Source organism: Pristis pectinata, chromosome 19 (assembly GCF_009764475.1).
Source record: "Pristis pectinata isolate sPriPec2 chromosome 19, sPriPec2.1.pri, whole genome shotgun sequence".
In the NCBI taxonomy this organism is placed as follows: Eukaryota; Metazoa; Chordata; class Chondrichthyes; order Rhinopristiformes; family Pristidae; genus Pristis; species Pristis pectinata.
This window is the reverse complement of record NC_067423.1, coordinates 36163935-36187475: the sequence shown is the minus strand read 5'-3', so window position 1 is coordinate 36187475 and position 23541 is coordinate 36163935. Positions and strand designations below refer to the sequence as shown.

Genomic DNA, 23541 nt, shown 5'->3' with positions numbered 1-23541 from the left:
AATATGATCTGCTATATTTTATGTAAAGTTTTATTGGTTTACGCTATAAAATTAGATCTCAAGAGACTGTGTCAGAATTTAATGTTGAGAAGCAGCTCTTTTACTGAATCTGAGAGAATTTCTAGAGGAAGCCTTCAGCTTTACAGACTCTTGTCAATGCCTTACACCAGTCTGATGGCTCCAATTACCTCTCCCCTTTCAATGCTGAGATGCTGATTTCATCATGGTGACGGTAATCTGGATCAAGTCGATGATGACATCAAAGCTGTTGCGACAGAGTAACATCTTCCTAGAGTATGGATCACATCAAAGCTGTTGCGACAGAGTAACATCTTCCTAGAGTATGGATCAGGTGTGTCAGATCAAAATGAAAGCAGCAATAGTGAACACACTTCAAACATACTTTATTGGCTGTAAAACCCTTTGAGATTCCCCAGGATTATTGAGAAGTCACGGAAATTTTTTTTTGCTGATTTTCCTCAGCTCCCATTGGATACTTCATTCAAGCATTGGGTGACCAATGCTATTGGAGAGAAGACAAGGCAGTTCATGTCCTGACACAAAAAGAAACTGCACAATGTTATCTTTCACACTCTCAGGTTACAGCAGAGCAGGGTTAACTGAAAACAAAAATTGGTATTGGTATTGGTTTATTATTGTCACTTGTACCGAGGTATAGCGAAAAACTTGTCTTGCATACCATTCGTACAGATCAATTCATTACACAGTGCATTGAGGTAGTACGGGTAAAAACAATAACAGAATACAGAGTAAAGTGTCACAGCTACAGGGAAGTTCATTGCAGGTAGACAATAAGGTGCAAGGTCATAACAAGGTAGATTGTGAGGTCAAGAGTCCATCTCATCATATAAGGGAACTGTTCAATAGTCTTATCACAGTGGGAATAGAAGCTGTCCTTGAGTCTGGTGGTATGTGCCCTCAGGCTCCTGTATCCTCTGCCTGATAGGAGAGAGGAGAAGAGAGAATGACCTGGGTGGTTGGGGTCTTTGATTATGCTGGCTGCTTCACCAAGGCAGCGGGAGGAAAAGTACATGGAGGAAAGGTTGGTTTCCGTGATGCACTGGGCTGTGTCCACGATTCTCTGCAGTTTCTTGTGGTCCTGGGCAGAGCAGTTGCCATACCAAGCCGTGATGCATCCTCAATCAAGAGATTAAAATCTTCCTGATCTACATTTACAAACGTGTAGTGGATGACCCTTGATCTTGATATCAAAATCTAATGCTTAATGTCAAATGTAATTTAAGTACCCCACCACTTCCGTTTTGGCTGTGTCCTGGTATGAAATTGGTGGTAGCATATGGGCAACATGAGAGACTACAGATGCTGGAATCTGGAGCAACACACAAAGCGCTGGAGGAACTTAACGGGTCAGGCAGCATCTGTGGAGGGAAATGGATGGTCGATGTTTTGGGTCGAGACCCTTCATCTGGATTGAAATAAAGAGGGGAGATAGCCAGTGGTGGGGGAAGAAAGAGGTGGGGGAAGGGGTGGAGCAAGAGCTGGCAGGTGATAGGTGGATCCAGGTGAGGTGGGGGGGGGTTTGATAGTCAGATGAGGGAGGGGGGAGAGTGGGAATGATGTCAGAAGCTGGGTGGTGATCGGTGGAAGTGACAAAGGGCTGAAGATACAAGAAATTCTGCGGATGCTGGAATCTGGAGCAATACACAAAAAGTGCTGGAGGAACTCAGCAGGTCAGGCAGCATCTGTGGAGGGAAATAAACAGTTGACATTTCGAGCCGAGACCCTTCATCAGGACTGGAAAGGAAGAGGGCAGAAGCCAGAATAAGAAGGTGGGGGAGGGGGAGGAGCGCACGCAGGCAGGGGATAGGTGAGTTCAGATGATAGGCGAGTCCAGGTGACAAGGGGAAGGTAGGTGGGTGGGGGAGGGGGTGAAGATGTAATAAGCTGAGAGGTGATGAGTGGAAAAGGCAAAGGGCTGAAGAAGAAGGAATCCGGTAGGAGAAGGCAGTGGACCATGGGATAAAGGATGGAGGAGGGGAGGAGAGGAGATGGGCAGGTCATCAAGGCAGGGGAAGGGCACCACAGGAATAAGGGAAGACAAAGGAATGGAGGGGAAGAAAAAGAAGGGTTGGGGGTTACTGGAAGTTAGAGAAATCAATGTTGAGGCCATCAGGTTGGACACTCCTAAGGCGGAATATGAGATGTGCCTCCTCCAACCTGTGTCTGGCCTCAACACAGTAGATGGATCTACATTGGATACCTGCATCTCCAACATGGATAGACACGACAGTATGGGAGCGGGATGTGGAATTGAAGTGCGTGGCCACCGGGAGGTCCTGGCTGTTGGGCTGAAGATGATGGAATCTGATAGGAGAGGATGGTGGAGCCTGGAATAAAGGGAGGGAGGTGGGGAGGGGAACCAGTGGGAGGACTGCGTGCGTGATGGGCAGATAGAGAGGGCGGGGGAGGGGAGAAAAGTAGGGTGATGGGGACTGGTGGCTTAGGGAGAAAGAGAAAAGAGAAAAAAGGGAAAAAGGGACAGAGGGGCAGCAGTTACTAGAAGTTAGAGAATTCAATGTTCATGCTCTCAGGTTGCAGACAACAAAGGCAGAATATGAGGTGCTGTTCCTCTAATTTGCGTTTAGCCTCGACCTGGCAGTGGAAGAGGCCATGGACACGCATGTCGGTGTGGGAATGGGGAGTGGAATTAAAATGGCTGGCTCCTGGGAGATCCCGGCTGGTGCGGTGGATGGAGCAAAGGTGCTCGGCGAAGCGGTCCCCCAATCCATTCCATGTCCCACTGATGTAGAGGAGGCTGCACCAGGAGCATCAGATGCAATAAGTAACACCAAGGGATTCCCATGTGAAAGACTGCCTCGTCTGGAAAGGGCTGTTTAGGGCCCTGGATGGTGGAGAGGGAGGAGGTGTGACACTTAGCGCAGTTGCAGAGGCGAGTGCCTGGGGAGGGAGGGAGGGAGGGGGGGGGGGTCGGTGGGGGCGATGAGCAGAAGAGGGAGTCACGGAGAGGGTGATCCCTGCAGAAAGCAGAAGGGAGGGGAAGATGTGCCTGGTGGTGGGATCCCATTGTAGATGGCAGAAGTGGCGAGGAGTGAGATGTTGGATGCATTGGCTCCCCATTGAACGTATCCACTAATTATCCACATTGAAGTCAAATGAATAAAGTGAGAACCACAAGAGACGTCATCAGAATCTGAATCAGATTTATCATCACTGACATATGACGTGAAATTTGTCCTTTTGTGGCAGCAGTCCAGTACAAAAAAAGCATCAGCTGCTGAAGGGCTATAACTACGTACAGTCAAAATTAACCCACCCCCACCAAGTAATTTAAAAGTACACACCACCGAACACTAAAGTATTCACAGAAAGTTTTGAACCCTTTATTGTGTAGACCTCAGATAAGAACTTCATGGAGCTATGACACTTCGCTAAAAAGCTTAATGCTTTCAGTGGGTTGAAAAAAAAGCGATGGAGAATTCTTTACCTCTTTGAAAATCTTAGTTGAAAATCAGTAATTAAGTAAAGCTTTATGTTCAGCTTCACACAAGATTACCACAGGCTAAAATTTAGATCTGCTAACAGATGCACAGCTGATATACAACTATTTATATTGTATCAGAAGCTTCCCTTAAATGTTCTAAGGTGGCAATCACCATCAAACACAGAAGAAAACATCAAGTAGAAGAAGGCTTGAAGAATGATGTGAACAGACTTTCAATAGAGGAGGTCCTGTGTCTGGCATCTGCTCGCCTTATCCCCTTCCTGCATGCGTGCAGTCAGATTAAGCAATTTCCCAGGTTGTACCACTTCTCCTCTTCCATCTTTACATCCCTGAGAGGAATGTTTACTGCTCCCAGCAGACTCTGCCTGCACCATACACTCAGTTGGATGACCCGGTTTGGTAGCTCACTGCTTGAAATCCCATCATACTCCAGCTGTAAATGGTAGAGATGGTGTGAGATTATAGTCCAAATTACTAATCTGAAGTCTTCTAGATGCTTTGGTGCAGTGCAAATTTTCATCTGATGAAGTAATTTGCATTGTTTACCTACATTAACGGTGTTATGTATTGTTTTGTTTTAAATAATGAGCCACTCCCACTAGTATGCTCCAACTCCAGAGAATCATTTTACTCTTGGTTGATGGTGTAAAGTGGGTGATACTGAACTGACAAGATGTTATACACCATGCCTGATACCCCTTCCATGAATTTCACTGCAGTGGAAAATCAAGTAGGGTGTATATTGCTGATTTTTCCACATATACATGTCAGTTCAACTTAGTTGTGTATTTAAGGCAGAGACTGATAGGTTCTTGATTGGTAAGGGGGTCAAGGGTTACAGGGAGAAGGTGGGATAATAAGGTTGAGAAAAAAAAATCAGCCATGATTGAATGGCAGAGCAGACTTGATGGGCTGAATGGCCTAATTCTGCTCCTGTATCTTATGGTCTTATGGTTTTAGCTTGTGTACGATCGGTTTGTAAGACAAGCTTTTCACTGTACCTCGGTACAAATGACAATAATAAACCAATAACAATACCAATGAAGTTGGCACATGCCTTGATGGTATGTATCAGAAGAGATTTGTGAAACTAACCATGCACCTAGTTATTGGGCTTGGCTGAAAAGTTAGTGACTGCTTTACAGAGGTGGCATTGCATAGTAAGTAGATCATGGGAAACATATTCCTATTGCAGAGGTGTCTAAAACTAGCAGACATATTTTTGAGGTAAAGAGAAGGTTCAGAAGGGATCTGAGGATTTTTTTTTCACCCAGAGGGTGGTTGGAATCTGGAATACTGTGCCTAAGGGGGAATACATTCCAGATTCTAGGCGAGCACTTGGATCACCAAGGCAGAGGAGGCTACAGACTAAATGCTGGTAATTGGATAGGTACTTGATGGTCAGTATAGACATGATGGGATGAGGAGCCTGTTACTGTGCTGCATGATGTTATGACTCTAGGTTCTTGAGCTCTGGGCTGGTCCAGTACTCAATACACAGCAAGTTTCCTACCACGGGTCACATGGAAATCATAACCAGAGGTGAGGCCTTTCTCCAGATGAACAGAGACCCTCACGTACCAGTGGAGTCTTAGCACAGCCTTTGTCTAGTTTTGATGAATTGGACTAGAGGCTGTCTAACCTCTGGTTGAATCAGTCCAAGGTTGCAAATTTCCCAGGACCAGATGAAGGGTGTGTAGCCTTTCCCAATGGATCCTATCCCATGTTGTTTTAGGAAAACTCCATGGGATAGGAGCAAAAATAACATCAATCTAGATTTTTAACTAATTTTATACAGTTATATAGATTATGAACCAAACAACAATCATGAAATGAAAGCAGGGCAAGTCCATTCCTTTGAGATTTGCATTTAATGGCAATTATAATCTAATTCATGCAGTAATACAAAGGTCCAACTTTTATTGGTATTGGTATTGGTTTATTTTTGTCACTTGTACTGAGGTACAGTACAAAACTTGTCTTGCACACCATTCATACAGATCAATTCACTGCACAGTGCATTGAGGTGCATTTAACAGAGATTCATTGGCCATCAAATAAATGGCTGTATTTTTCATGGTGTATCTAGCCTGAAGAAATGCATAGCGTATCTAACTGGCTACTTCGTGTATGGTAATTTGATTTATTGCACCCAGATGTTGGATTGATTCCTCCAGGTATAATAAATAGAAACTTAAGCCTGAGTACTGGAAACAGCTGAAGCATCCTGGTATTTATTACCCAATGCTTCCACAATGCATTCTGCCCCCTTTACATCTGCCCCCTTTAGGTTGCATGCTAATGTAGCTGAGAGGGTTGGAATTGACCTAGCTTTTGTCTATCCTTTGCAAACTTGAGTCTATGCAAAAGTCCTCTACATTGGTGAGACCAAATGCAGACTAGGTGACCGTTTCACAGAACACCTGCGCTCGCTCCGTAACCGCGATCTGCATCTCCCCGTTGCCAGTCACTTCAACTCCCCTTCCCACACTGTCACTGATATGTCAGTCCTCGGCCTCCTCCGCTGCCAGGAGAATTCCAAACGCAAACTGGAGGAACAGCACCTCATTTCCCGTCTTGGAACCTTGCAGCCTAATGGCATGAACTTTGAATTCTCCCACTTTAGGTAATCCCCACCCTCCTTCCCCACAACAACACCCCATCATGCTTCTTCCCTTCTTTCCTAGCCTATCTCTTTTTTCTACCCTTTTTTTTCCTTTGTCTCTTTACCTTTGACTCATCCCCCGGTGGATCTGCTCTACCCCACCCGGCCCCCCCACACCTGCCTATCACTATCTCTTACCTGCATCTATCTATCACCACTCTGTGCCCACCCCGCCCCCCCCTCTTTTGTCCACCTATCACTGCTCTGCTTTTCCCTCCTATATATTGGTCTTCCCCTTTTCCTATCTTCAGTCCTGAAGAAGGGTCCTGACCCGAAATGTTGACCGCCTGCTTTTCTCCGTGGATGCTGTCTGGCCTGCTGAGTTCCTCCAGCATCGTCGTGTTTTTCATCTGGATTCCAGCATCCGCAGTCCTTTGTTTCTCTATGCAAAACTCTGCTGCCTGTGTTCCTTCTCTCACCAAGTACTCTACCCTATCACTGCAGAGATAGTGGAGACACTGGTTGCAATTTTCCAAAATTCTTTAGAAGGGCCCCAATGGATTGGAGAACAGAAAATGTAACATTGTCAATCAAGAAAAGAGGAAAGGAGAAAACAGGAAACTTCATGCCAGGGAATTTGACATCCATCTTCTGAAAATGGTGTTATCCATGACCAAAGGAATGATTATAAAACAATTAGAAAAATATAAGAAGATTAGACAGGGTCACTTTCCTTAGACAGAGTTAACTTGGGTTTATGAAGAATAAGTCATATTTAACAAATTTATTAGAGTACAATGAGGATGTAACTAGCAGTGCAGAAAAAGCATTAGTTAACAGATAGAAACAATAGGGATAAACAGGTCATTTTCGTGTTGGCAAGTTCTAACCAGTGGGTACCTTAGGAATTGGTGCTGGGACCTCAGGTGTTTAGAAACTATATTAATGACTTAGATGAGGGAACTGAGTGTGATGCATCTGAGTTTGTTGACAATACAAAAATAGTTGGGAGGGTGAGTTGTTAGGAAGTCTGCAAAGGGATAAAGACAGATTTAGTGTGTGGAAAAGGTTGTGGAAGGAAACAATGAGGGGAAATGTGAGATTATCTGGTTTACAGGAGGGCAGGAAAATAGAGTGTTATTGCAATAATATGAAACTAATAAACATTGGTCAGAGAGATCCTTGGTGTCCTCAGGTAGGCAGTTAGCATGCATATATAACAAGTATAACAAGAGACAAATAGAATGTTGGCCTTTATTGCTTGAAAGATAGAGTACAAAAGGAAGGAGGTCTTGTTATAATTGCAACAGGCATTGGTGACACCACTGGAGTACAGTATAGAGTTTTGGTCTTCTTGTCTGAGGAAAGAGGCTCAAAAAACTGCGGATGCTGGAAATCTGAAGTGAAAGACAAACGTGCTGGAAGTGCTCAGCAGGTCAGGCAGTGTCCGTGGAAGGAAAAATAGTTAAAGTTTCGGGTCCAGGACCATTGGTCAGAACAGAGATTTGACCAAGGTCCCAGACCTGAAACAGTAAAATGACCTCCCAGAACAAAATCACAAAATTTGGAACATTTCCCTGGAGAGTCACAGAGTTACAGAGTCATATAGCACAGAAATAAACCCTTCGGCCCATCGAGTCCATGTCGACCTTTAAGCACTTAACTACACTATCCTATTCTAATCCACTCCATTAAATAACTGACACTCACCTAACACACTGGGAGCAATTTACAGTGGCCAGCACATCCCTACCAACCCGCATGTCCTTGGGACGTTTGAGAAAGCTGGAGTACCTGGTGGAAACCCACACAGTCAAACTGCACGTAGACAGCACCAGAGGTCAGGATTGAACATCAGGGTGCTTTTCACGGCAGCTGTGTTACAGCTGGATCAGGGGAAGCTGGTCTGAGCCCTTGAAGAACTCTCTTCAGGCCAATCAGAGGATAAACATAAAAGGCTGCAAGGGAGGGGAGGCAAAATGCAGGGGCAGGAAGGAGCACGTGTGGCTGCACCACATGAGTGGCCCTAAGCCACTGCAAGGCTCAGGCTCAACCCCTACAGTGGCTGCAACTGCGCAGAGCTGCAATCTGTCTTGTGAGCAACGACGTGTAAGATAAATAGAGCACTAAAAACTCAGGCAGGTAGCTGCTGACAACAACTCATTGATGTTTCAGTTGGGACCCTTTAATTCCTGTCTCCTAAATGACCTGCAGTGGGCTTTGCTCCTAGTTTTACTGACAGTGAAAAACGAAAGTTGTGAGTTGCACATTATTGCTCCAATTTCTGTCAGCAGGGCAGAAATGAAGGTCACGCACATCGATGGCATTATTACAGGACCTCAGCAAGATGTCAGCCGCACTCAGGTGAACCATGACCGGAAAAGTCTGGTCCAATTTTGTGATGGGTGGGACTTGAACAGGAGGTGGTATTGTGTTAAAAGATCCTCAAAGCGGCTTTTCCTTTTTGCAGAATTGGTGTATAGAAAAGCAGGCACAATTGGGTCCAGTTTATTGGCTTGCAAAGGCACCAGGTAAATAACTAGAGTTGGGAGCTTTGCTGAGATTGAGGACAGCCATTCACAGCGCTGTTACAATCCCCTCCAGCCAACCCAAATTTGCTGAGCCAATAATCCAATAAACTATGACTGGAAATGCTAAACCTATTTACTAGTACCACAGCTGATCCCCTGTCTCAGACCATAAAAATGACTTACAAGAGATTTATTAATTTACTAATGAACTCTAAGGACTTTGTGATTCACTCTGTGTACAATGTAATTGTCTAGAATTGCAGCCAAGTGTACTAAAAATAGTTATACAGTAGGGAGTTTGGAATAATGTGCATAATCTTTGCCATTTAAACAGCTTCGGAATGATGTCTTTAAAGAGATTTTTTTTTAATCTATAATGTATTATTTTGGGACTGTTCAAAAGCACTTTTGTTAAATTATCAAATATCAATCATCGAGTCCAGGAGGACATGATTTAAATCATTCTTATCTATTCTTAATATCTCTCCCCACCTCTAAATCAATGCAGAATGTTAGTAAGGCATAGTAAGGCCAACTTTAAATGCTTTAACACAATGAATAATCTTGTAAGTTAAATGTTCTCCAGGTAGTTTATTTATTCAGTATTTGTCTGCCCTGGTATGACACAGTAGGGGTGATTCTGTTATCCTGCATTCCCTGTAGAGAAGCCACACTCAACAGCAGCACAAGATGGATTTAGTCCCACACCACTGTTGGTGTGATTCCATGTATTGAGCTCTCTGGGAGCTGAGACCAACTCCAAAACAGATCAGAGCTGAGAGAAATCACCCCCAGTGTTTAAACTTCTGATACCAACATGCACAATGTAAACTTGAATAGTGGTTACATGATCAACCAAAAAAAAGCATACCTTCATCAATATCAGGCAAAACATTCCCTCATAAATTATCACGGTGTTCAATAATTAGAACTCTTGCTGCAAAGATAAGGTTTTGAGATGCCTTTTTTGAAGTCGACACTGTGAGCACTGTCTTTTGCCATCATATTCTGGAGCTGCAGAGCTATGGACAGTTCCATAAACCCTTAACTGTTTGTGACTCAAGAAGCACAGCTTTGGAGCTTTTAGAGAAGATAACTCTAGATGCCAGTTGGTTTGAAGTTACCCAATGAGTTTAACCCAAATAGTTTAACCCAATGAGTTAGAATTTATCTTCTCCTCCTCGACCCATGGTAGTTTCCCAAAACATTTAAGGAGAGGAGCTTTGAGAAAGAGAAAGCTGATTGTGGGAGGCACATCAACTTACAATAGAACCCATATATTATTCCTTCTGGAGAATTTCAAAGGTTTATTGTTACTGCAGAGTGGAGTGTGACAAATATAAACCCACTGTTTAAAAAACATGGGGGAAAGAAAATAGGGAACTGTAGACCAGCTAGACTAACATCAGAAGTAGGGAAAATATTTTCATCTCTTATAAAGGATGTGTTGACGAGAAATATGAAAAAAGCAGCAGAATTAGACAATGTCAGCATGAATTTATGAAAGGGATATCATGTTTGACAAGACTATTCAAGATATTTGAGTCTGTGACTGATAGAATAGATCAGGGAGAACCAGTGGATGAGGTGTATTTGGATTTTCAGAAGCCTTGATAAAGTCTCACTTAGAAGTTAGTGTGTAACATTGAACACACATGGGATTAAGGATAGTATAAGGGCATGGATTGAAAATTGGTTGATAGGAAACAGAGAATAAGAATAAATGAGAGTTACTTGGGTAGCAGTGGGTGCTCAGTGGGGTACTGCATTGGTCAGGGTTTGAACTCTGCTGTGCACAATATATACGTATCAATCCTCGGGACCAGGGAACCAAATGGAATATTTAAAAATTTGCCAAAACTGAGTGGGATTGTGAGTTGTGAGGCAGATGTGTGCAGGCTTCAAGTAGATTTAGACTAGTGGGTGTGTAGAACAAAGGGTCACAACTTCAGAATGCAGGGTAAGATGTACAGGACAAAGATGAGTGGAAATTTCTTCACTCAGAGGATGGTGAATTCTCAACCACAGAAGGCAGTGACAGATGCAAGCTGCTGACTGTATTGAAGAAGGATGAAGAAAGATTTCAAGCCACAAAAGACAAGGGATATGGGGACTGAGCAGAACTGAGATGATCACATTGAATGGTGGAGCAGGCTAGAGGGCTGAATGGATTCCTCCTACTCTTATTTTCCTGCTTCTACCTAATACAACGTGAATAATTATTTACAGAGTACTTACAATCTGATTATATGTTGGATTGCTGGTTTTTGGAACCACGTTTGTTTTCCTTTTCGTCACTCGCTCTGCATCTGGTAGGAGATAGACCTTCACATAAGCATCTGGTGCAGAACCATCTGGTAAAAACTTGGAGAGAGAAAAAGGTTTAACAAAAATGAATGACACAAGGCCAAATGTCCATCTTCTAGCATTCAGCAGTTTGGGAATACTCACTGGTTCTTGATATTGTCCACTAACATATTACTGACATTACATTACAAACTAGAAAAATATTCTGATGAAAACTCAATTCATCAAATTCAACAGTGGATCTCAGATGTTCAAATTAAAGAAAACATGTATAATGCCTTTACAGAATCTCAGGATATCGCTCAACATTTTACAACCAATGAGTCAGTCTTTGGGTGTCTGCTATTCCAACAGAAACAGAGCAGACTTGTTGCACACAGGAAGATCCCACAATTAGTCCTGTGTACAATGAGTTCCTTATCTGTCGGATTAACCTGATCGTGACTAAATACAGTGGCCAATTGAGAACTACTTTGGCCCTGAGCACACTACCTTGTTTCATCCCAACCTAAGTGTTAAAGACCCAAGCTAAGTTTTAGACACACTGCTCCATGCACTAAGAATTGTTGGTTCAGTGTTCAATATTGTCCTCTTCCAATGAACTAATTGGAGCGCCTAAAGTCTCAGTTTAACCAGTATCAGCCTGCCTAAGTTACATCTAATTAAACAACAAAAAAATGACTTACTCCGAGGAGTCAGCTGTTCCACTGCGACTTCATGGGAAATACTACTGATCAGTAAAGTGAGTGAGTATAAAGGAGGAGAGCAGAATAAATCCGAGGAATGGATTGGGACAATTCAGTGTCAGAAGCTGTGATCATGAGTAAACTTCCTAAAAATATTTTATATTTTGTCATTCGTTCTGTTGGTTGGTGCAATGTTAATGCACAGGGGTTCCCTGGGTATGTCCAGGGGCATCAGATGATGTGCAGTGCAGGCCTGGACACCAATGCCTTGACATTCATATTGTATATGTGGTCTGAAGAATACACAGGCCACTCATATAGAAGCAGGTCCTCATAGCGCATACAGGGCCGTCTTCAGTATATATGCAGGCACTAACCCACTTCAGATAGGTCCTATGTTCGAACTTCCCTTTTTATCCGGTTCCTGGCATAGCCCTTCCTACCACAAAATTATCTGTGAGCCCGACAGCCTCCAACCTGATTATTTAATTGTGCCCACCTCCAATGTCCCAAATAGGACCTCAAGGTCCCATTCCTACGACAGATACCCTGACTCATCATCTCCTGCCTTTCCCTCCTCCAACCTGCCCTGTGTACACGTTTAACAACCCAGTACTTAGACCCACTACCTATCTGTTTCTGTTCATTCACTCTACCCTTGTGGAGCATGCAGAGGAAAGATCTTTCTGGTATGATGACAAATTTATAGCCCATAAGCCTTGGCTGTCACGCACAACTGAATATCGCAATGAAGGATGCTCAATGTAGACATTCACTGGCCTGCCACATGCTATCTATTTTCTGCACCTTGCAAGGACCTTTATATTTTTTAATATTCTGGTGAGGAAATCACAACACATAAATATAAAATTATGCTTCAGAGATAAATAGTTTGCTGATCAGTTATTATAACTTTAGTATGACATTGAAAATGAAGCATAACTAATCCTAAGATTTTCAGGATATCTTATAGTGGTACGAGTTCCTGAATATCTACGTTTCATATCACATATGGCTACTTCCCTTGCTTGCACTTGAGAATGTTTTAAACACCTCAGTCAGTGATGGTGCATTAAACCCATATCCTCTGCAACATCGGGATTTCCATGTTAAGCTACACATAAGCCGGTTTCACAGAACATCTGCTATTGCTATTTTTCCACCACCTGTGTCATTGTATCTCCAGTTGGCAGATCATTCCAATAACGTGCATTAACATTTTAGGCTGCAGAGTGCATGATCCAGGTGTGACATCAGGAGGTGGTTCATTCCCTAGAGAATAGGGAATCTCCAGATAGGCTGTCAGTCTCTAGTTGGCTCAGATTCTCTCAGTTCCCTCCAACACCAGCTGGACTTTTTTTTCTGCTTGAAGTGGATTGACAGCTCGTGAAAAGCTCGTGCCAGGGCGATCTCTTAGAACTGCTTTGATTGCCTGGATTGATAAGAGAGGAATTTTCCCAGATTCTTTCCTCTGAAGTGGCTGAGCTTTTCACTTTGTCTTGGCTTTTCAAGGAGATTAAGTGTATTGGATGGGGTCATGAGTCAGTTCACTATTATGTGCATGAGACAGTGCATGTTTGAATCACACAGGCTGGGGGTGGGGGTTTACTGGTGGTGTCTAAGGAAGAACAAGTAATCAAAAGGAACCACTGATTCAATTAAAATCAGTTTTGATATAGAACATAGAACAGTACAGCACCGAACAGGCCCTTTGGCCCACAATGTTGTGCTGACATAGCTAATGCCTCCTACTTCAGAATGCCCATATCCCTCTATTTTCCTCTCATATTCATGTGCCCATCCAAGCCCCTCTTAAAAGCCCCCAATGTATTTGCCTCCACCACCCTATCAGGCAACACATCCCAGGCATCCACCACTCTTTGAGTAAAAAACATACTCCTCGCGTCTGTTCTGAACCTACCCCCTCTCACCTTAAATGCAAAGGATAATACGTTACCCTATTTCTCCCCAGATGTCATTGCCCAGAATGGGAAGAAAGGCAGCACAGTGGTGCAGTTAGTAGAGCTTCTACCTCACAGCTCCAGCATTCCTGGTTCAATCCTGACCTCTGGTGCTGTCTGTGTGGAGCTTGCATGTTCTCTTTTCCTTGACTTTCCTCCCATGTCCCAAAGATGTATGGGTTGGTGGGCTAATTGGCCACTATAAATTGCCCCTAGTGTGCAGGTGTGTGGTAGAATCTTGGAGGAGATGATGGGAACATGGGGAGAATAGCTTACAGGGAAAACTTCTGAGGGAGTGGGATTGCTCTGTGAGCCAGCATAGTTTCAATGGGCTGAATGGTCTTTTTCTATGTCATTAGGAAATAAAGAAACTGGAAATTTTAGTACTCATTGGAAGTTACCTTTGAGTGTCTCTGCCTACAGTACCCCACAATGTTTCACTCCCAAAGGAATGCAAAAGTGAGGCTGGGAGGTGCTGTGTGCAGAACCTTGAATAGAGGCTCTGAACCCTGTGTGATGTAGTAACAAGAATGATGTGGGTAAATTTTCTCTTCCTGTTTCTGACGTGCCGAGAAATGGATCATTTGTCCCATTTGTGCATAAAAGCCACCTGATGGATATTAGATCATGCTTGTGATAACGTTGGGGTTTACTTGTGACCCTTGGGAAACTGGCTCGGGCATTTCCTGATTGTGATTCGCTCCAGCATGCTGATGTTCGCCTGTTGTCAGTCACCCAGCCAATAATGTAACAGATTGTGCAGCACCATTCCTCTGCTGCTGGATGAAATTGGAGCTTCCAGAGGAACCAACAGCCTTTGCTGTTCATTCATTAAAAAAAGACACCAGGAGCACATTGCTCAGGGTCCAGCAAAGAGGTGGTGATTACAGAGTCTGCACTCTCACATCTGACACACAGCACCTCCCAGCCCTCTTAATGTTAGATAATTCACTGGAGTTCTCATCACTGATCACGGCCTTTATTTCACAGTCATTTGTGACCTGGATACAGCAGTCACCGGCCCCTTGATCTAGCTCTTGGCTTGGAATGATTTGGGGCCACTCAAAGTTTGAAAGTCAGTCGGACTGGTTGGGATTGGGGTGGAGGGGATGTGTAGGGGGTGTCCATAAACTGGAAACCCCCGTACCAAACTTCTGCCATGTCATCCCTCACCTACACTCTCATAGTTTCTGCAAGGAAAAGTTCATTTGGTTCTTACAGTGGTTGGGGACAAGACAGTTGCGAGGTCTGTACAGAAGTCCTGACAGGAACGATCAAGGGCCCATTTTAGTTCATGAATTCATGTGCTAAGCACCTTGGTGCTACTTTTCACATACTATTAGCCAGTTTCTCAAAGTTCTTCGGGTGCTGGCCATGTGTAGTGCACCAAAAGGGATGCGTTGCAATTTCTAGGCTTCAATATCCAACTAGATGTGAGCAGGGAATAGAGCCCAGCAATAAGTTGTTGATTTTCCAATCCACATTCACATTCAGTTTACCCACGTCCCAATGACAACTTTGTTAAACAACAGGGCACGACTAGTTTATATGGTTATAAAATTACGAGAGGCATAGATAGAGTAGACAGCTGGTATCTTTTTCCCAGGGTCGCAATGTCTAATACTAGAGGCCATGCATTTAAGGCGAGAGGGGGAAAGTTCAAAGGAGATTTGTGAGGCAAGTTTTTTTTCCCACATAGAGAGTGGAGGGTGACTGGAATGTGCTGCTATGAGTGCTGGTGGAGGCAGATATGATAGAGGCATTTAAGAGGGTCTTACACAGGCACATGAATATGCAGAGAATGGAGGGGTTTGGACCATGTGCAGGCAGAAGGGATTATGCGTCATTAGCTTAATTAGTTCAGCACAACATTGTGGGCTGAAGGGCCTGTTCCTGTGCTGTATTGTTCTATGTTCTATGGCTATCTCCCCCCTTTGCCTATGTGATAATATCAGTTTAGACTTGCCGACGTTTGCTTGATACTAATATCTGTAATTGGCTGGACAGACAGGTGGGAACAACATTTTGACTGAATCACCCATGATCCTGCAGAGAGGCCAGGGCCAGGTTGATAGTGGGCTTGACATACAGCCCAACGAATGTGCCACTTGGAGCAAGATACGTCCCATATAATTGTGATGGCCCGTACATCAGAATATTAACGATCCATATCCCCCCACACCCAGAAACTACAGACCCTGCTGGCAGGGTGGAAGCCCTGTCCAAATGATCTCCTAAAAATAATCAAAACAGGTCCAGGAAATCATTTTGGCTCTGTTGCAATTTATGTCTAAGGTCTCAATCCCCAGATGTAAAATGGCAGTGGTATTGGGGGGAGGGGTGTGTTGAGAGGGAAGAGTTGGGCTGAGGGCTGTGCGACGGAAGATAATCTCTTTTCCAAAGTGATTTGTTTTTAAAATTCCATCCTACAGTGGGGAAGGTTGTTTATGGAATTATCACAGAATGCCAGAGTCGGCAAACTGTGCAGAAACGCTGGGTCAACAATTAGCTTCAGTGCGGTGGCAGCAGGGTGTTGATATTAACAGAGGGAAGAGTTCTTAATAAATAACAGCTGGTCTCAGTGTGAAGAGAGGCTGTAACAACACGGCCAGCTGAGAGAGGATAATGTGGAGTTATGAAGTCATTCAAAAGGTCACGGTCAGAGAAAACACAGGAAATAAAAGGCAGGGGAGCAGGTTGGCTGCTGTACAGCAGCCGAGATTAAGTACAGCTATAAACTTCACCAGTCCTGCAGATCTGAAGAAAACATTGGAGAATAATAACCAGGATTCTCTGGCTTAGTACACTGTAAGATTATGCAGCAACATTCAATTCATGCTCCCTCTGAACAAAATGAATGACTTGGCATGATTTGCATCCATTCATTTTGTCTCATTGGACTTGTTTTGATTACTTCTGAGAGACCATTTGGCCTGGGTTTCCATCCCACCAGGAGACTACATGTTTTCTGGGTGTAGTGGGGTGTGGATTGTTTATATGGTGATGCACAGACAGTCTTTCAGCTGAATTATTGCCTCCCTTCACCCTAATGTTCAATTTTCTTCCAAATATATGCTTATCTAATCTGTAGTACTAAACCACAGAATTTTCTTTTTGAACCAATGACCTTGTTCCTTTTTCTTGTTTTGGTTACAATGATTTGTCGACCTTCCTAAATTTACTCATTAGTATTGAGTGGCACAGTTCTGACATGTTTCTGCATATGGCAATTTAGGGAAAAAAACAGTTCCGAATTTCTGAAACAAAATTTTCTTTTGTGATCAAAGTGGGGAAGGATGGTGAATTGAGTGAATATTAAATCTCACTATTTCATGTTGGTCTTTGTACAGAAGATAAGGAACTGGGGTTATTTTGTTTGCAGGTTCAAAATCCAAGGGCTAAATATAATTCCCTGCATTAAAGTACAAAAACCAGAATTTAGTTTAAAATAAACTCTGGATGATAGAACCTGGCATTAGTCAGAGTGACTATGAAGCTATTGGAGTACTGTGAAAAACTTGCTGGTTTAGTTCGGGGAAGGAAACCTGTGGCTTGACCTTTATGGGACTTCAACCCACATTGACATGGTAACCTCTTAATTACCTTTCACTCAGTCTGGGAAAACTGAAAGCAGATCCATTACTCTATCTACTTCAGTCTCTTGCAACGTTTTAGCATTAAAGGCTTGCGCACATTCAAGCCCTTGCTGCTCTTAAACCTCCCTTGTGCTGAAATCCGCTGCTTAGTTTAATCCCAGTGGTCCACTTCAAGGTTCTGGAACACACCTGCTGGATTTGAATGAGGGCCCATTCTTAAAAATGGAGTGTTACCTTTAGGGAACATTATTATCATACTTTCTACTTAATTGTGCAGGCCTGACCAAAAACCTCAATGGGCTCCATGCGTTATCAAGTAGGTGTCTGAGATGGTGTTTCATTCAAAATTGACTCCCGAGTTCTGTCCTACTTAAATTGCTGTACACTTTATAAGTAATAAGAAAGAATCAAATTATTGGATAAAGCTAAAAAAACAAAATTATGGCCTGAAAATGGGACTGAAATTCATCTCCATATCCTGGACCAGAGGTCCCATCACTAGATATGTATAATTTATGTTAGTTTATATAACTTTTCTTTGTCATGTTTGTAATATACTGTGTTGCTGCTGCAAAAAGATCATTTTCATGGTACTTATAGCCTGGGTATGCATGCCCATGACAAGAAACTTGAACTATTTCACCTTAAAGCTTGAGGTTACATTGTTTTCTCCGAGTCTGATGTTGTGAAAGATTGCCCAGATTATGGATTAAGTTGACAGTGAATTCATTCAACAAAAACAAGTAAAGGACCTTTCATTCAACGTAGTGTGACCAGTTATTTATGATCTGTTCAGAACTACTAATTGCCTAACCTTTACCATTGTGTCATTGGTCTTAAAATCGTTAACAATGAAGAGAATTGTTATCATCAGTTTGATATATTCAGTAGTGTATGCATCTTAAGAAATGCTTTGAGAACCATAATTGATAGCAAGGCTTATTATACAAGATGAATTCTGGTCTTCCTATTTTTAAAAGAAAATTCACTGGAGATGTCTGAAGATGACTGAAGGTAGGGTTTAGCTCAGCATATCTATCAAAAGAGAGTTGTAAATCAACAGGAAAGAGAGATATCACTTATTAGAATTACAGGTTTAACTCAAAAGCAAGCAGTACTAAACTAACCTGAATTTTATTGAATATGGTGCCTTTATTGTACGGATATCTCCAAAATAATGCTCAATATCTATTGACTTGCAGCTCCCAGAATCAATTTATCACAAGTAGGATTTAAATCCTATTTGTTAGACTGGGCATAGAGTCATAGAGTCTGTCTTGACCATCAAGCACCTATTTATACCAATCCCGTTTTATTCTCCCCACATTCCCTTCTCCTTTCCTCCATCCCCAATTCTACCACTCACCTACACACTAGGTGCAACTTACAGTGGCCAGTTAACCTACCAACATGCCCATCTTCGGGATGTGGGAGGAAACCAGAGCACCCAGTGGAAACCCACACAGTCACAGGGAAAATATGCAATCTTCACACAGACAGCACCAGAGGTCAGGATTGAATCTGGATCACTAGAGCTGTGAAACAGGAGCTCTACACACTGTGCCATCATGCCAATTTGAAGTGATAGCATGTGTAACCTTGATGGATTTTCCCAAGTTTTGATGAATATATTTGTCATTAGGTGAAAGTTTCTACTATATTAGTGTAGCTGTGACTGGCAATTTGGAATGTTATATTTCTTTATGTGGTCCAGACTGTAAATGGGACAATATATTGTCACCAACAAATTGCTTATAGAGTTCACATGATAAAGTCTCCACAAGGTTACATCAGTGGATGAGATGAGGAGAAGCTGGCTTGGATTTTCCTGAGTGCAGTCTACCACTTGCATTCCCACAAACATCTCTGGATTGGGAAGCTGACCCTAGTCGTGTACAGTGCCTTACAATGTCATGATGGAAGTACATGGGCTTGAGAAAATACCCCCTACAAATCTGAGAAAGATGATCAATCTGTCAAAGCTATCAAAGTTTCCCAGTGTTTCTGAAAATGACAATTAGAAATATTTAAAACCTATTACAAATCAAAGTATTCAAGATTTAAAATAATAAACTTTTCTTTTAAATTAAGAACGTATCAACCAGAACTACATCAATACACATTTAAGTAATTAAAAACATTAAACCAAATACAACCCATTAAAAATGTAGTTTTCCATATTATCATCATTTTTCCTTGACCATCCAGTTCCCACTCAACTGAACGGGCTTGCATTTCCAAGAACAGATATCCCAGCAGAAACACCAGGGAATCAATGCAAACTCCTGCTCTCCAAGATTCAGTGACAGTACAGCTGGGAAATTGCTGGTGGAGTTTGCTGATAAGTTTGGGACTTTTTCTTTCGTGGAAGTGTGTGGAAGCTTGCTGTACGATTACTAAATGCTAACAGCTCCATGTAGAATTTTTGGCAAATGCAGCATTATCCAACCCAACGTGTTGTTTTAAAAGAATGGTGTTCCAAATGATTGAACATTTTGAACACCATGCTTTCAAAACATAAATATATTCCAAATTGTTTCTTTCCACACCATACCATGATTACAAATCTATTTGTCACACAAATTATCTTACAAAATGCAAGTGAATAATTTTAATATTTGATAAAAGCAAAAATAAGTGCCAGATTGACGACAGGTCAATATCCTCAGGGGCAAATTCTTAAAAGGACTAATTGATTCCCGCCCTATCCCAGGAAAATGAGTCAGCGAGAAGCATCTCAATATATGACCCCTCAACTGGCCCACGCAATTTCTAGACAGCTAAACTTTAAGAAGAATCTTTGCTGCCATATAAAACATCGCCAAACATTTCCAAACCAAACTGTGATCCAGCATGAGTCACTGCTGTCAAGTAGTCAAGGAACAAATTGGACCAACTGGTTGAAAATTATGGCTTGACTCACACACTGTTTGCGTAGAACAAAGTTCCTCCACAATTCATTTTCTAGCAGTGACAATGTTCTCAGTCCACCAATAAAATCACAAAAGAGATTGAGTTTTTCAAAGACAAGGATTATATCCTTTGTTGGGCTTTGAAAGGGGGATGAATTGCTACTTCCAATACTGTGCTGATTAATGATCTTCAGAGCAAGAAAACGGCGCCAGGCAAATGGCTGCTGGGGACAGAAACATCTTGACAAGTGCTAAATCTTATCTTCCTTTAGTTTGCCTCCTTTTCCAGACACTGGCACCCAGCCCAAACTAGCCAGCAGGAAACATTAACAAACCTGGAACAAAGTCTTCATATAAGTAAATCTTGCATGGCAGATGCTTATATCCTACATTAAACTCAATGGCAGCTTGGTTAAATTGCAATGATAAACTACATTTAATAAGTTGATATGCAGTATTGCACATATGGAGGAAAAACAGGTGTAAAATGGCATTGAGGTAAATTTCACTGAGATCTCAGGGATCTAAATTGACTTGACATCCAACATGTCCATCTAACAGAGAGCAACAAAACTAAAGTTTTGGACCCCTGCCTCTTTAAGTGCACTGAGACATTGTATAAATATAAACTGTTGTTGCACTTTGGATTTCTGCTTCTTGTCAGATGATTGGGATGGCTCAGTGACCAGAATTGAAGTAGAAATTCATCGAGCTGTTATCACCAGTGTAGCTGTTACAATTTGCCTCATTGGACATGTATCACATTCAAAAGAGCACCTTACTGAATTGCTTCCACTTTAAGTAATTTTTTAGCAGAAGAGGGCAAAAGTTAATCAGAATTGTGTTTTGTAAGGACTGAACTCTATTTCTGGTCATAGAGAGTGGGGAAGATCAGCTCTGGAACTCATTTTTCTTTATGTTCACAGTGGCAGTTCTCACTGTGTGTGGTGTTCAGTTTATAAATGGGAAACCTGATTGAACAGACTGCTTGCTGTGTTCCCTGTAAACTGGTTGTGCTTCTCAGCTCACCTGAAAGTTACTCATTTTACACTGATTGATTCCCTGAGCTGCCTGTACATTTATTTGGAGGTCACATATGTAGCCATGTGCTAAAACATTTCAGAAAGCACAAACCATCAGTGCAAAGATGGGTTGATAGTTGTGCTATGATCCCATGGGATGATTGTGTGATAGATGTTTTTATATGGGCTGCTCACAGCACTCATCCATTGTCAGATACAACCGGCAGGAAGTATTGTTGGTTTTCCTCAGCTGCACCTTATTTACATGGAATGAACAAGAATTAATCAGGCTTCTTCCAGAAACCTGGCCAATGAGAGAACAGGAATTCGGATTGGGGCAGATGCTAATTAAAGGAAGCCTTAAACTCTTTAAAAAGGTACCACACTCAAAGATAATCAGTGCTCCCAAATCTGCATATGATCACACTAATTTATGCCTAGAGCAAGAGAATGAGAGGAAAGTGGTCTTTTTTTCCCAGGCAATTGAATCATTGCACGAATGCTCCAGTGAATATTCCAAATATTGGGGCTAGTACATCCCATCAACAGATAATCTAAGATGGCATTTCAGTGCAGTGCAGAGGAAATGGCTTCCTTCTGATGAGGTGAGCCCCATCCTTCTTGTAAGTGGACACAAAACCTCCCTGTGCTCCATTCAAAGAGGAGCAAGGGTGTTCTTCCTACTATCTTGGGCATTGCCTCAACCAACATCTAAAAGATCTGGATGATTTGGTTATTTATATAACTCTTGTTTGTGGGAATTTACAATGAGTGAATTGGTTTCTTTGTTTCCTGGAGTATTGCAAGCCTACACTGACATAAGAAATGGAAGCAGGAATGACCTCTTGGTTTTTTGTGCTTGGTCTGCTCTTTAATGAGATCATGACTGATCTTTTACCTCAGTGCCACTTTCTTGCACTGACCTATATCCTTAAATTCCTAATATATAAAAATCTATCTTTACTTGTAAAACACTCTGAGATTATCCAAAGGGGTCGACATACTGTAAATATTTTCTTACGTCAATAAAAATTACAAAGAAAATATAACAACTATACCCACAATCCTGCATCTTATGACCAACAAGGGAAACTCTTGTGCAGATAATGCACACTGATAAAGCTTTATCTGGAATGGATCATTTCATGTAAGTATCGCACCTACACAACAAAGCAAATGAGGTTGGACTTTTGCAACTTTGCATCTATCCTACTGACGGAAAATTCTTCAGCACAGTGGGTTTGAACACCTAGTGGATGTAAACTATGTTCTTACAATGTTTCTGATGTGCTTCACCATCACAGACAGCTTGCAGTTCTCCCAGGAGATTCGGAGCTGCGTGCTTGCTGACAACTTCCCAGCGTGAAAGACAGCCTCTGAAAGACAAACAAGTGCATCAAATTGATCAACCGTGGCTTGAAAGTATATGATGCATCTTCAGGTATTTTCTACGTGCTGCATGAATGACAGCAAAGGCAGAATGATGAACAGGAAGAGATGCAGTTTCAGTACCTGATGAAGGTGACACAGAAGGTCTTTCATTGTTTGGAAAACAATGAAAAAACGTATAGACAAGATCACTCTGCAAAATATGAAAAAAAATCTTGTTAGTGTCTATTGCACATATATTCTTCAAATGTTACGGATGATTTCCTCTGCTGGCACTTCCGGAATAGAGTTCAACCTACACTGGAAATTTATGCATAAAAGTGGACTTACTTGATGCAGAATGCTGTAAATCTTCATAAGCAAACGTGATACAATCATGCCCAGTGATAATATGAACCAGTGCTAACCTGAAAGCTTGGTTTTAATCCAGCAACCCCTTCGATGTGGTTAAAAGCATGCATTTTGTTATATTTTTAAAGAAGTATTCATTTTTTGGGATCTGGCTATCACTGGCAAGACCAGCATTTCTTGCACATCTCTAATTGCCATTGAACTGAGTGCATGCTGGGTCATTTCAGAGGACATAGAAGAGCCAACGGCATTGGTGGGTCTGGAGTCACATATAGTCCGGATGAGGAAAGTACAACAGATTCTCTCCCCCGAAGGACATTAGTGAACCAGATGGGTTTACAACAATTCACCTCCTACTTACTTAAAGAAGAAGGAAGAGTTCTGAATATTTGACAGATCATGGTTTTCTCCATTTTGCCCATTTTTATTTGAACATTTCAGCCCAAACAGTGATCAGGCAATGAGTAAAAATCCAACTTCACAGTAAAAAGGTGAGTTTCAGGAAAAACTCAAGAATGTTGATAATTGCAAGAAGATTATAAAATATATGTGCTTGTATGTCTGTTTGTTTTTATTCTTTCTTGTTTAACTGTTGTATTTTTCAGAAATGTACTTGCATCCTAAAATTGTGCCTTTGGTAATTCTTTGAGCTGAAGCCAACTTGAGAAATATTTTG

General features: G+C 42.1%; 1 protein-coding gene across 1 annotated transcript in view; it reads right to left on the bottom strand.

Moving 5' to 3' along the window:
* Positions 1–509: 509 nt before the first annotated feature.
* The window catches only part of LOC127580441 (phosphatidylinositol 3-kinase C2 domain-containing subunit gamma-like), a 149003-nt gene continuing 125971 nt past the window's right edge, over positions 510–23541 (bottom strand). Inside the window, 4 exon segments of the mRNA XM_052033916.1 lie at positions 510–3938; positions 10880–11005; positions 22401–22501; positions 22638–22707. Coding sequence (XP_051889876.1) covers positions 3780–3938; positions 10880–11005; positions 22401–22501; positions 22638–22707 — 456 coding nt within the window. The 3' untranslated portion in view covers positions 510–3779.